The sequence below is a fragment of the Akebia trifoliata genome, chromosome 11 (genome assembly GCF_017979445.1).
Source record: "Akebia trifoliata isolate Shusen 1 chromosome 11, ASM1797944v1, whole genome shotgun sequence".
In the NCBI taxonomy this organism is placed as follows: Eukaryota; Viridiplantae; Streptophyta; class Magnoliopsida; order Ranunculales; family Lardizabalaceae; genus Akebia; species Akebia trifoliata.
Window position 1 is genome coordinate 14,027,899 of NC_141385.1, and position 12,990 is coordinate 14,040,888.

Genomic DNA, 12,990 nt, shown 5'->3' on the forward strand with positions numbered 1-12,990 from the left:
AATATCAAATGCAATTAAAGCAATTTCTTTATAAGTCAGTCAGAATGTAAGGAAAAAAAATAAAATTTTAAACTACATCTTCATTTCTCTGTTTGGAAGGTATGAACTCAAATGTTTTATTCTTCTAAGAACATTGTTTGAGGAACTTTTTGGTCAGTTTATTTTTTCAAGATTGGGTTTATCAGGTTTGGGAGAATTAAAATTAATGAAATTTCCAATATTTGTAAAGGAGAATTAAAATTAATGAAATTAAATTGAAAAGTACTGAAATTATTAGTAAATTCAAGCTTAGGAGTGAGTTGGGCAGACACAACATCATAAAAAGATGTTTCTCTTGCATTCTTTGTGTAGGCCACACATGTACTTGATCAAAGCCCTAAGAAATTTGCCACCTCAATTTTATGCAAAATTAAATATTTTTTATCTATTTTTTCACTTAACTTGTGTGTGTGTGTGTGAGAGAGAGAGAGAGAAAGAGAGAGAGAGAGAGAGAGAGAGAAGAGGTCCTGCAAGCAAGTCTTCAAGGATATTTAACAAATTCTACTTAATCTTTTTATACTGATATACATATATGGTTTGAATTATTTCTTATATTAATTTATGGTTGGAAGTGAAGTAGTGTGTGATTGTGTGCGGTGAGGACACGCAAGATAAAGAGATAAGATGTTTTTAGCGGTTGCAAGTTATAGAGTTCGAAAAACCATACACTTATATTACTACTTTTTTTTTTTTCTTTTAGATTTCATTAAAATTATTAGCTATGCCTTATCTCAAACAATGAGATGGGAATCAAAATTTTATATCTATTACTTTTTCACTATTTGTGTATTGAAATTCTTCTATGTGATATTCTTGTTGTAGTAGTCCATCAATTACTTTTCTAGGAGTGATATTCATGGATCCAATGGACATTGACAACTGTGGAAATGTGTCTACTGGTGAAAATCTGGGATTTTCATCAACAATCTATTGGAAATAGGGAAATGATAGTTCTTTTCTTGTTTTATTCTATGTAAGGGCATTTTGTCCATTCACTTTTTAGATAATATATATATATTATCTGTTAAGCTCTCATTATGAGGTAGGAGAATTACTTTTCTATAATTCTTCTTGGTATCAAAGTATTCTAAAGAATGTCCCACTCTCTCTTTGGGGTCTCCTCTTCGATTTTCTTTAAGACCTTGAATTTTCTTTTCATCTCCTCTTCTCTCTTATCTTTTCCTCCTTTCTCAAAATCCCTGGATCTTGAGACTTACTAACCTAGCCGCAACTTCATTAGAAAGTCTTCCCTTTGGGAGCTTTTTATCTTTGATTCATACCTCCTTTATCACATGTTGCGATAAATTTTTTCTGGGGTTCTTTCACATGTTGCGATTCTTTGTGCCATTCGATAGGGTTCTTTCTCTTACCTTAGTTACTATTTGATAGGGTTCTTTTTGTGACCTACGACAGTCGCAATGTGCTGTGTAGGTGAGTGCAACAGCACCTTAGCAGATTCCCTTCGGATCCATGATAGGAGTAATCACCTAGGAGGTGTTGTTAACTCACGACAATAACAGACTACTGTGTTTATTATAGCAACAACTTGCTGTATTAACATCCAAGACAGTAGCCAGCCTTGTTTGGGGACATACGACAACAACAAGAGGTTTATAGGAGACCTATTACTGCAATTAGAAGAGTTGTGGTGGCTTACAACAACAGATTGTTGTGTGGATACTTAATTAATATAGGGATCTCTGAAGCTTTATGATAACAGGCAAGCTAGGTTTGGAGACCTACGCCTACGACAGCATCACAACCAGGTATGGTAGTCAACGAGAACAAAACTGGTTCTGTTTGGGGGTCTACGACAGCATCACTGCCTTTTTTAGGGACTTACTGCAACAACAGACTAGGTTTGGAGGCCTAGGATCAGCTTTTTGGTGGCTACTTGTGCCGCTGTTATTTTGGTGGTGTGTTTGGTATCTCGTGGTTTATTCCTTCTTTGATTGAGAGTAAGAGATTTCCCTTCAAACCAAAGTTTCTTCTCTCTTGTTCGTAGTAAGCAATGACATCGCATCAAGAGACGAAGGACTCCAACACCATTCTTGAAGAAAATTTCTCAGCCCAACGAATCACCAAGGCCTTATTAGATGGTCAAAATTTTTAGTCATGGTCTCGATCTATTCGACTTTATTTAGGTAGTAGAGAAAAATCTAGATGGCTTTCGAGACACCATTAATAAGTCACTCTTTATTAATCCCAAAATTGAGCAATGAGAGATCGATAATTGCACCATTCTTAGATGGCTTTTTAACTCTATGGAGCAGCGTATCTACATCATGTTCATGTATCATGAGATTATCGTCTCCTCTTTGTGATCAGCCCTTACTTAGATAGAAGCTCATGCTAGGAATGACTCAAAGATTTATGAGCTTTATCGAGACCTTACCTAGGCTACCCAAGGGACTCAGAACGTAGTTGATTATTTTGGATTTCTTTAGTACTGTTGGGAGGAGTTTTCTCATTATGAGTCTATGGCTGAGTTGTCTGCAGAGGCAGCCAAGTATATGGGTACAAAGATTGCTCAACATTAGACTTACAAGTTATGTCCTGAGTTGGAGGCACTTCGTACCTAGATTTTTAACACCACTCCTTTACCTTCTTTGTTTGAGATATTTACAATCATTGATAGTGATGAGCGTCGTCGTTGTGTAGTTCCCTCTCAAGCTCAGGCTCCTAGCATTATCTCTGCTCCATCTACAGATTAGATGGCTTTAGCAATCAATTTAGATTTTTTTTTACTCTCGCACTAAGGGATCTGGGAGTCGAGGTTGTGAAGGCCATGGGTGGTAAAGGAAGTTGTCTTACTTGCAGTCATTGTGGGAAGATTGGTCATGAGAATGCTCATTGTTTTCAGTTCTATCCCCATCTGTTGCGATCTTCTGCCACCCCTTCTTTGGGACAGTCTGCTCCCCGTGTTGCTGCTGTGGAGTCATCATCAATTCCTACTGATATTCCTGTTTCCCTTGGTACTATTGATTTGCAACAACTTCAGACTCAGATTGCGGCTATTGTACGGGTCAGATTCATGTTCATACTCACTTTTCTTCGACTGTGGCCTCAGTTATCACACCCTCAGGTACATCTTCTGCATTTCATGCCACTCAATCTAGTTCTGCTCCTTTGACTTGGGTAATTGATTCTGGTACCTCTGATCACATGATCGTGAGTCTAGTCATTTTACTTATTCTATTTTTTCTACTACTTAGAAAAATGTTCGTCTTGCTGATGGGTCCTATACTCTTATCCATAGTAAGGGTACCATCCCCTTATTCTCTGGTTTTTCTCTTGAATCTGTTCTTCATATTTCTGATCTATCTCTTAGTCTTTTGTTTATGAGTAGTATTACAAAATCTCTAAATTGCTCTGTAACTTTTTTTCCTGTTCACTGCATTTTTCAGGAACTGACTTCGATGATGATTTTTGACAAGGGGTATGAGAGAGATGGGTTGTACTTGTTTGGATCTCAACCTACTGCAGTTCTGACGTTTGTGTTTCCTCTCTCCGGTAGTCATATCTTTTCTTGTCAGACTTTAGATTTATAGCATGCTCGCTTAGGACATGTTAATTCCAGTACTTATGTCTTTTATTTCCTTCTTTAAAAATTTCTTGTAGTGGACATAAGTTTCAGTGCCCTCTGCGTGAGTTTTCTGAACATGTACTTATATTCCACACATGCATTGATTTAATACAATATTTGATTTAGTTCATTCTGATGTGTGGGGACCTCATGTTATTGTTTTTAATGGTCATAGATATTATGTTACTTTTATTGATGACTATTCTTGTTGTACTTAGGTTTACTTGAGGCATTCTCATTCTGAGGTACTCCCTATCTTTGTTAATTTTCTTAAAATGATTCAGACCCAATACAACATCACTGTTAAATTTTTTCGGTCTAATAATATAGGGGAATATATTTTTGATGGGATTCGATCCCACCTTCATAAGCATGATATGCTTCACTAGTTGACTTGTCCCTACACTCCTAAACAGTACGTTTGGGAAAGTCTGCCGTCTGTTCAAATCTCTGTATGGCCTGTAGCAATCTCCGCGAGCCTGGTTTCAACGGTTTTTTGAGGTCATTTTATCTATGGGGTTTTTCATATGTCACTCAGATCATACTTGCTTTGTTCGTTGAGGAGTGGATGGCCATTGCACCATTGTTCTGATTTATGTGGATGATATAGTGACAGGAGATGATACACAGTGGATTGATAGGGTTAGGTTGCTATTGGGTCATGCTTTTGAGGTTAAGGACTTGGTACCATCAAATACTTCTTGAGAATAGAAGTGGCCTGCTTTTGCTGTGGTATTTCACTATTTCAATGCAAATACACATTAGATCTTTTTCAAGATACTAGTGTGCTTGGTTGTCGCCTTGTCTCTTCTCCTATAGATCAGAATCATCGCCTCTATGCCAAAGTTGGTGATCTATTATCTGATCCTTCTTATCAGAGACTCGTATGCTGCTTCATTTATCTGACTAACACAAGACCAAATTTGACCTTCGCGGTTAATGTGGTTAGTTAGTTCATGCATGTCCCGTGCACCTTTCATCTTGATGTTGTTTATTATATTCTTCGGTACTTGAAATCTCGTCCTGGTCTTGGGATTTTCTACTCTTCCACTGCTCAACCACATTCGTCCTGTTTCACTGATGCTGATTATGCTGGTGTTCTTACAGATAGGAGATTTACCTCTGGTTTTTGTACTTTCCATTGTGGTAACTTGACCTTGTGGAAAAGTAAGAAACAGAGTGGTTTCTCGATCCTTTGTTGAAATTGAGTATTGTGTTATGGCTCTTGGCACTTGTGAGCTTATTTGGCTTAGATCATTGTTGATGGAGCTAGGTTTTACGGTCTCTGGTTCTTTCACTTTATTTTGTGATAACAAGTTTGCCATCATACTTGTTTCTGACTCAATTTTTCACGAAAGAACCAAGCATATAGAGGTTGATGTTTACTTTCTCAGGGAGAAAGTTCGATTTGGTGCTTTTTAGATAATTTTTGTATCCTCTTCAGAACTACTTCTGATATGTTTACGAAGTTTATTGGTCTTTTTGTTACTAACTCTCATCTTGTCAAGCTGGGCTTAGTTGACATATTTGCCCCAACTTGAGGGGTGTATTGGAAATAGGGAAATAGTAGTTATATTCTTGTTTTATTCTATGCAAGGGCATTTATTTCCATTCACTTTTTAGATAATACACACACACACACACACACACATATATATATATATATATATACCAAGCTCTCATTATTAGGCAGGAGAATTACTTTTCTATAATTCTTCTCAATCTAAGTAAATAGTGTGGAACTTATTGATTGTCGGAGTCCCAACAAAGATGTTAAGAAGTTAAATACACGGTACGTGGGGATGTTATTCGACTCGCTTGAAGAAGCAAAAAAGTACCATGAAGATTACGGTCATCAATAAGGGTTTTGCATTTATGTATGGAGTAATTTGAAGACACTATGGGGTTCAAATGAGGTGATTGTAATGGCATGTTTGCATACACGAAGGCAAACATACCTCGAAGGCGAAAGAAGATGCAGTGACAAATGCGACTGAAGTAGGGAAAAAAAATTAGAAAAAGTTGTTCCACTTAGATGTGAGGTATACATGCGCATTGTCTTAGACAAATATATAGCAAAATGGAAAGTGTCGGTTTTCAATGATGATCATAATCACAAGATAGTCACGCCATCGAGGAGAATGAAAATGGGAATAAATTGAAGTATGTTGAATGTAGCTAAATATCTAGTAGAAACACTCTGAAGAGAAAACTTGCAAATTAATAAGATTTTGACAATTGTTGGTGGGGATAAGATCGGTTTCAATGGTAGAGATTGTAACAACCACCCGAGGAACGTTAGGTATAAGGATAAGGTAGAAGGAGATGAACAATATGTATTGAACTACTTCACGAAAAAACAAAATGAAAATCTGCATTTTTTCTATGCAATACAGTGTAATGACGATGGGAGGGCGGTAATTTTTTTTTAGGTGGACGCTAAGTCAAGATTGTCATATGAATATTTCGGTAATGTGGTGTCATTTAACACAACTTATCGGATAAATAAGTACGAGATGCCATTCGCCCCATTTACTGGAATAAATCACCATTTTCAGTCTATCCAATTTGGTTGTGCTCTTTTAGGAGATGAAATAGAGAAACGAAGATGCAGTTTAAATTTTTAATTTTTTTTCCTTTCATTCCGTCTCACTTCTAAAGAAATTGCTTTAATTGCATTTGATATTTGGAATTTCACGGATTAGTTTGTAGATACTAAATGCAAACTCATTTCTATGTCTGGATGACCCACATTAGAACCACATGAAGTCATTTACAAATAAGATTTATGTTCAATTTTGTTTTTGTTGGATTTATTTACAAATAAGAACAGCTCTACCTATCTTCCATTGTTGGATTCATTCTTTACTTCTGTAATGACCCACACCTCAAAATACAATATCTAATAAGAAAGAATGGAGAAGAACAAATCTGAAAAACAAAATCTGGAAACAAGAAGAAAAAGAAAGAAAGAATGGAGAAGAACAAATCTGAAAAATAAAATCTGGAAATAAGAAGAAAAGGAAAGAATTGAGAGGAGGAGTTACCTGAACCTTTGCCGAAGATGGGTGAATGGCAGAGATGAGGAGCTAGTTTCATTCGCGTGAATCCGTTGCCGGTAAGCGGAAAACAAAATGAAGAGGTTTGGTGTTTTGATTTAGGATTTTGTGAAGAAGTCAATGAAGAGGTTTGGTGTATTGATTTAGGGATGGGGAGGTGTTTGTAAAATTTGTAAAGTTTTAAGTGACATAAAGAACATGTGGGTGGTTTGCGAAATGGATTAGGTATGTGCCATCGATCTGAGTCTGATCCAATGGTTCTAACAATTTGTGTAGATCTCGGTTTGTGAGAGTGTTAATCGAACCTGACCTATATATATATATATATATATATATATATATATATATATATATAAATAAGAAGGGAATGAAGTATAAATTATAAACTTGACCTTTCAGGTTGGCTTGCTATAGAATGCTACAATTAGGGGCATTTTGAAGAAATTGATTGTTTGAAATTTGGGGGGCCCATAGTTTATGTAAAATTGAGGTTATACTTTTGTGCCTCAACTTGAGGTGTATGCTCAACAGCCTCGAGGGAGCTACCTTTTTAAACTCTTCGTGCAACTAAAGAGACTGATTGTTTTATTTTCCTTTTACATAATTTATGCTATAACTTTGTAATTCTAAAACCTTAAAGCTCAAATTCAGGTTATCATTTACTTTTTGTGGCTTATTATTTAAGAATTTTTATAGGTGGTTGCATATTCAAATGGCCATGTGCAAGTGTATGACCTCTTGGACCCATTGGATCTGAAAAATTGGCAACTTCAGGTAAGTACCTGGTTTGATCTGGTGCCCCCCCCCCCCCCCCCCCCCATCCTCTAAATTGCTACATTTGGTCTAGTTTTTATGTGAGATTAGAAGGCCCACAACATGCTGCTAACAAAAAAAAAAAGGCTATGAGATGCTGGTGTTCATACTTTGATTGAAAATGTTTGACTTCATTCATTTATAGACAATGATTCCCTTTTTCTCAGGCTGAATTCCAAAATGTGATTGATTCAGTACCAATATTAGGGAAGCCTTCATGCTTATCGGCATCAATCTCTTGGAATCCACAAAGAAGTGAAAGCCAGCCATCAAGTTTTGTTTTGGGTTTTAATTCAGATCTTCCTCAGTTTAATTCGTCCAAGGTATATCAAGTTTCAATTTGCCTTATGATCTCCAAATTCAAAAGGCCATTTCTTGTTTTTTTTGTCGAGTCATGAACCAAAGATTGGCCATGTTTAATGTTCCATACTTGTTTGTGTATCATTTTCTCTATATTTGATATTTTATTTGACAGTATGCTTGCTTCCTAGGCTTGGACCCATAGCTTAGTTGGTTTGAAACTTTGCAAAATAGCCGAGGTCCCATAAAAAAAAATATGCCTACTTCCTGATTGGAAGAAATTGTCCTCCTTGCGTGACTTGCCTATTTTGATTACATGTAGTGGAACCAAAAGAATTATGAAAGAATAATAGTCAAGTCTCAATGAGAGCTTGCCAGGATATTTATACTGAAAGGATAAAAAGTGAATGGAAATAAATGCCCTTACAAAAAGAAAAAAAAAAGGCATTTCCCAATATTTCCCATCAAGTTGGTGCAAATATATCAACTAAGCCCAGCTTGACAAGATGAGAGTTAGTAACCAAAGGACCAACAGATTTTATAAGCATGTCAGCAAGCTGGTCTGAAGAAGATACGAATACTGTCTGAATAGCACCAAATCAAACTTTCTCATTGAGAAAGTGAACATTATTATCAAACTATATGCTTGGTTATGTCGTGAAGGACAGAGTCAGAAGCAAGCATAGTAGCAGATTTGTTGTTGCAGAACAAAGTGGAGGAATTAGAAATAAGAAATCCTAGCTCAGTTAGCAAAGATCGAAACCAAACAAGCTCACATGTGCCAAGAGCCATAGCTTGGTATTCAGTTTCAACAAAAGAGAGAAATCACACTTTATTTCTTACTTTTCCACGAAATCAGGTTATCGTCATGTAAAGTACAAAAATAAGATGTAGATCTTCTATCCGTGATAGAACCAACATAATCAACGTCGGTGAAGTAGGGTAAATGGGGTTGAGTAGTGGACGAATAAAAATACCAAGTTCAGACTGTGAATTCAAGTAGCAAAGAATGCGATAAACATCAAGAAGAAAAGTGTGTGGAGCATGCATAAATTGACTGATCACACGAACCACAAAAGTCAAATCTCATCTAGTGTTAGTCAGATTAATAAGATGGTCCATGAGTCTTTGATAAGAAGGATCAGACAAAAGATCGTCAAATTCAGCATGAAGACGATTTTGATCCATAGAAGAGGAAGCAAAATAACAACTACGCATACCAGTGTCTTGAAGAAGATCCAATGTGTATTGCGCTGAGATAGCGAAATACCACGAAAAGAGCGGGCCACTTCTATCCCAAGAAGTATTTAAGAGGACCCAAGTTTTTAAGTTAAAAAACATGATCCAATATCATCTTTACCCTCTCAATCAATTAAGCATCATCCCCCTGTAATGATAATATCATTTACATAAATCAGAACAGTAATGCAACGACTATCTAATCCTTAACGAACAAAAGATGTATAATCTGAGTAGCATCTGGAGAATTCCATAGATAAAATGACCTCAGAAAAATGCTGAAATCATATTCACAGAGACTGCTTCAACCCATACAGATATTTGAGAAGGCGACATACATTCTCAGAATACTCCCTCTGAAAACGAAATCCAGAAGAGTGGTCCATATAAATAACCTCAGTTAGATCGTCATTCAGAAATGCATTCTTCACATCTAGTTGGTGAAGAAACCAAGAGTGACATAGCTAAAAAAGAGAGTACGCTTAGCTACAATAGCAAATATAACATCAAAATCCTTCTTCGCTATCTGCACACGTAAATCCCATAGCAACTAAGCGGGCCTTGTATCGATCAACGGTGCTATCCGCGAGATACTTAATAGTGAAAACCCATTTACCCCCAACAGTCCGCTCCCTAGAAAGAATGGGAACAAACTCTCATGTATGATTATTCTGCAAAACATCTATTTTAGTAGTCATAGCTGCAATCCATTGAGGGACTCGTAGAGCTGCTATAACAGAACAAAGAACTCGAATGGCAACAAGGTAGACCTAATAAGAAGGAGAGAGACCCTGATAAGAAAAAAACTAGGAATAAGATGATCAGTAACACAGTTACGCCTACTTTTGCGAAGTGTAATAGGTAAATCAGAGTAAAAAACAGGAGGGGTGGGAACATGGGTAGGAGATGAGATACCTGAGTCCAAGGAGGAGGTTGATAAGGCTGGAGAGGGACAAAGGCGACAAGAGTAAACTTGGAGCGTTGGCAAGATGAAGAAAAGATCGGAGAAGGCAACACTGTAGGAGTAGAAGAGGGGTCCTCCAAAGAAGATAGGGCACAAAAATATGGTAAATTTTGAAAAAGGTGACATTAAGAAAATAGATAACACGATGAGAAACATGGTCGTAACATGAATACCCCTTCAACATACTTGAGTATCCCAAGTAAACACACCGAATGGTTTTGTCATCCAATTTCATGCGATGAGGACTCCAGTCCTAAACAAAACATGTGCACCAAAATACTCTGGGTGTAATAGGAAAAAAAATACTATCAGGGCAAAGAACATGAAGAGGCAATTGCCTCCCTAAGGTGCGATTCGAAACACGGTTAAAAAGAAATTTGCGGTGAGGACTGCTGTGTTTCAATATAACTTAGGAACATGCATTCCTTGAAGAAGGTAGCAAACAATGTTCATAAGGTGGCAATTATTGTGTTCTGCCACTTCATTCTGCTCAGGAGTGTAAGGACAAGTCAACTGGTGAAGCATACCCTACTCATGAAGGTGAAAATGAAGACCATCAAAAATATATTCCCTTTTGTCATCTGACTAAAGAGTTTTTATAGTAATGTTGTATCGTGTTTGAATCATTTTAAGAAAATTAACAAAAATATGAAGCACTTCAAAATGAGAACGCATCAAATAGACTCAAGTATAACGAGAATAATCATCTATAAAGGTAATATAATATTAATGACTGGTAAAAGCAGTAACAAGGAAATGCCTCTACACATCAGAATGAACTAAATCAAACATTGTATTCAATCGATGCATGCGAGGAATATATGAATTACATGTGTGTTTAGAAAGCTCACTCATAGAGCATTGAAACTTATGTCCATTACAAGAATTTCTCAAAATAGGAAATAAAGAACAAAAATGTTGAAAATTAGCATGTCTTAAGCGAGCATGCCACAAGTTTAAAGACAGATGAAAAAGTGTGACTCCCATAAGAAGGTAATACAACAATATGCAAAGCTCCAAATAGGTACAAGCCATCCCGTTCATACCTTTTGTCAAAACTCCTCTTCGAAGTCAAGTCCTGAAAAATACAATGAGTAGGAAAGGTCACTGAGTAATTTAGAGGTTTAGTAATATTACTCACAAACAAAAGGTTAAGGGACAGGTGAGGAACATGAAACACAAATTCAAGAAACATATCAGAGGATCACCTGCAAGGTGAACCTTTGTACAAGTAGTAGGAAAAATAAATGAAGTAAAATGGTTAGATTTATCGATCATGTGATCATAGGCACCAAAATCAATAACCCATGTCAGGGGAGCATGACCTGATTGGGTGACATGAAATGCAGAGGATGTACCTAGAGGCGTGGTAATTGAGGCCATAGTAGAAGATGATCGAGTATGAGCATGTATCTGATCACAAACAATGATGGCAATTTGGGCCTGAGGCTGTCCTAAATCAATAGATCTAGGAGAAATGGGACGATCATTAGTAGGAACTGGTGATGAATCACAACAACATAGGGAGTAGAAAACCCCATAAAAGAAGTATGAGTAGATCTCAATAAATGAGGATAGAATTGAAAGCATCGAGCCTTCTCATGGTCGGTCTTTCCACAATGATTGCAAATAAGACCACTCCCTCGACCACGGCCACGAATTCCAAATCCTTGGGCACAAGAGTCAGAAAAACTCGAATTGGTTGCTAAAACCTTTTGATCTGCCACTGGAGAAAAAAAAATACTTGGAGTCTAGGTTTGAGACGACAATGCTCATCACTATCAATAGTCACAGAAGTCTCAAATAAGGATGGCAGAGGAGAGGTGTTAAGAATATGGGTCCATAGTGCCTCAAACTTAGGACGTAGGCCCATGAGAAATTGGTATGTTTAATGTCGAGCTATCCTCTTAACCACATACCCAATTGCTTCAATAGACAACTCAGCCATAGACTCATAATGAGAAAGCTCCTCCCATTGAGACCGAATGAATAAAAAATAATCGACTACACTCTGAGTCCCTTGAGTAGCTTGGGCAATATCTCGATAGAGGTCATAAATCCTCAAATCATTCCTAGCATGCACGTATGTCTAAGTGAGAGTTGAGCACAAAGATGAGATAGTCTCATGACACATAAACATATTATATATACGTTGCTCCATGGAATTAAACAACCATCCAAGGATAGTACAGTTGTCGATCTCCCACTATTCAAATTTGGAATCAGTAGTAGGTGGCTTTTTTTTACAATGCTCAAAAGCCATTCAGATTTGCCTCCACTTCCCAAATTGTCTCACAAACCGAGACCAAGACTAAAAATTACGACCATCCAATAAGGCACTAGTAATACGTTGGGCTGATGAATTTTGCCCAAGAATAGTATTTGATTACTTATTCTCTTGGTTCGACGTCATATCTCACAAAAGATAATGGAGAAAATTGATGTAACAACAATCAAATGTAGGAAGACTACAATTTGATGAAATAATAGTTTAAGATCAAATCATACACTTAAGAGTGCTACAACCAATATATATATATATAGGGTTGTGTTCCGTGTACAAATACATCTACTCATAAAGCCACAAACAAGCTCAACCGTGGGATTAGAGGAAGATCCATTGACTTAGATTTAAAGCCAATCGTGTAAGTGAGCACGTGCTTAATTTACGCATTCAAATTTTCATAATTGGTATTACCTCCCTAGAAAAAGTCACAAAAAAGATGATTTTCAACTTTCACCCCCATGAGGTGAAAGTTGCCAACATTTCTCACCCTCTTCTTCGTTTGTATTTTTGACTATCGATGGAGGTCACATTCTCTCAGACACCTCTACCCTCATAATCACATCCCTCAGGAGCTCAAACGGCATGTTAGCCCAACAACTTTGCTTCGATAAAACAACTGGCACAAACCCATCTTGAACCACTCGATGCGACTTTGATCTTAGACCATAACCAAGCTTCACCTCAAATCCCTTCCTCAAAATGC

General features: G+C 37.0%; 1 protein-coding gene across 2 annotated transcripts in view; it reads left to right on the top strand.

Annotated features, from left to right (window-relative positions):
• Positions 1 to 12,990, top strand: part of SEH1H (Transducin/WD40 repeat-like superfamily protein) — a 38,582-nt gene that overhangs the window by 20,203 nt on the left and 5,389 nt on the right. The window contains exons 4-5 of one of the 2 annotated variants that reach the window (XM_086459876.1): positions 7,381 to 7,458; positions 7,665 to 7,820. In XM_086459876.1, coding sequence (XP_086316002.1) covers positions 7,381 to 7,458; positions 7,665 to 7,820 — 234 coding nt within the window. The remainder of the gene's footprint in view (positions 1 to 7,380; positions 7,459 to 7,664; positions 7,821 to 12,990) is intronic. The other variant, XM_086459877.1, reaches the window with a different exon arrangement.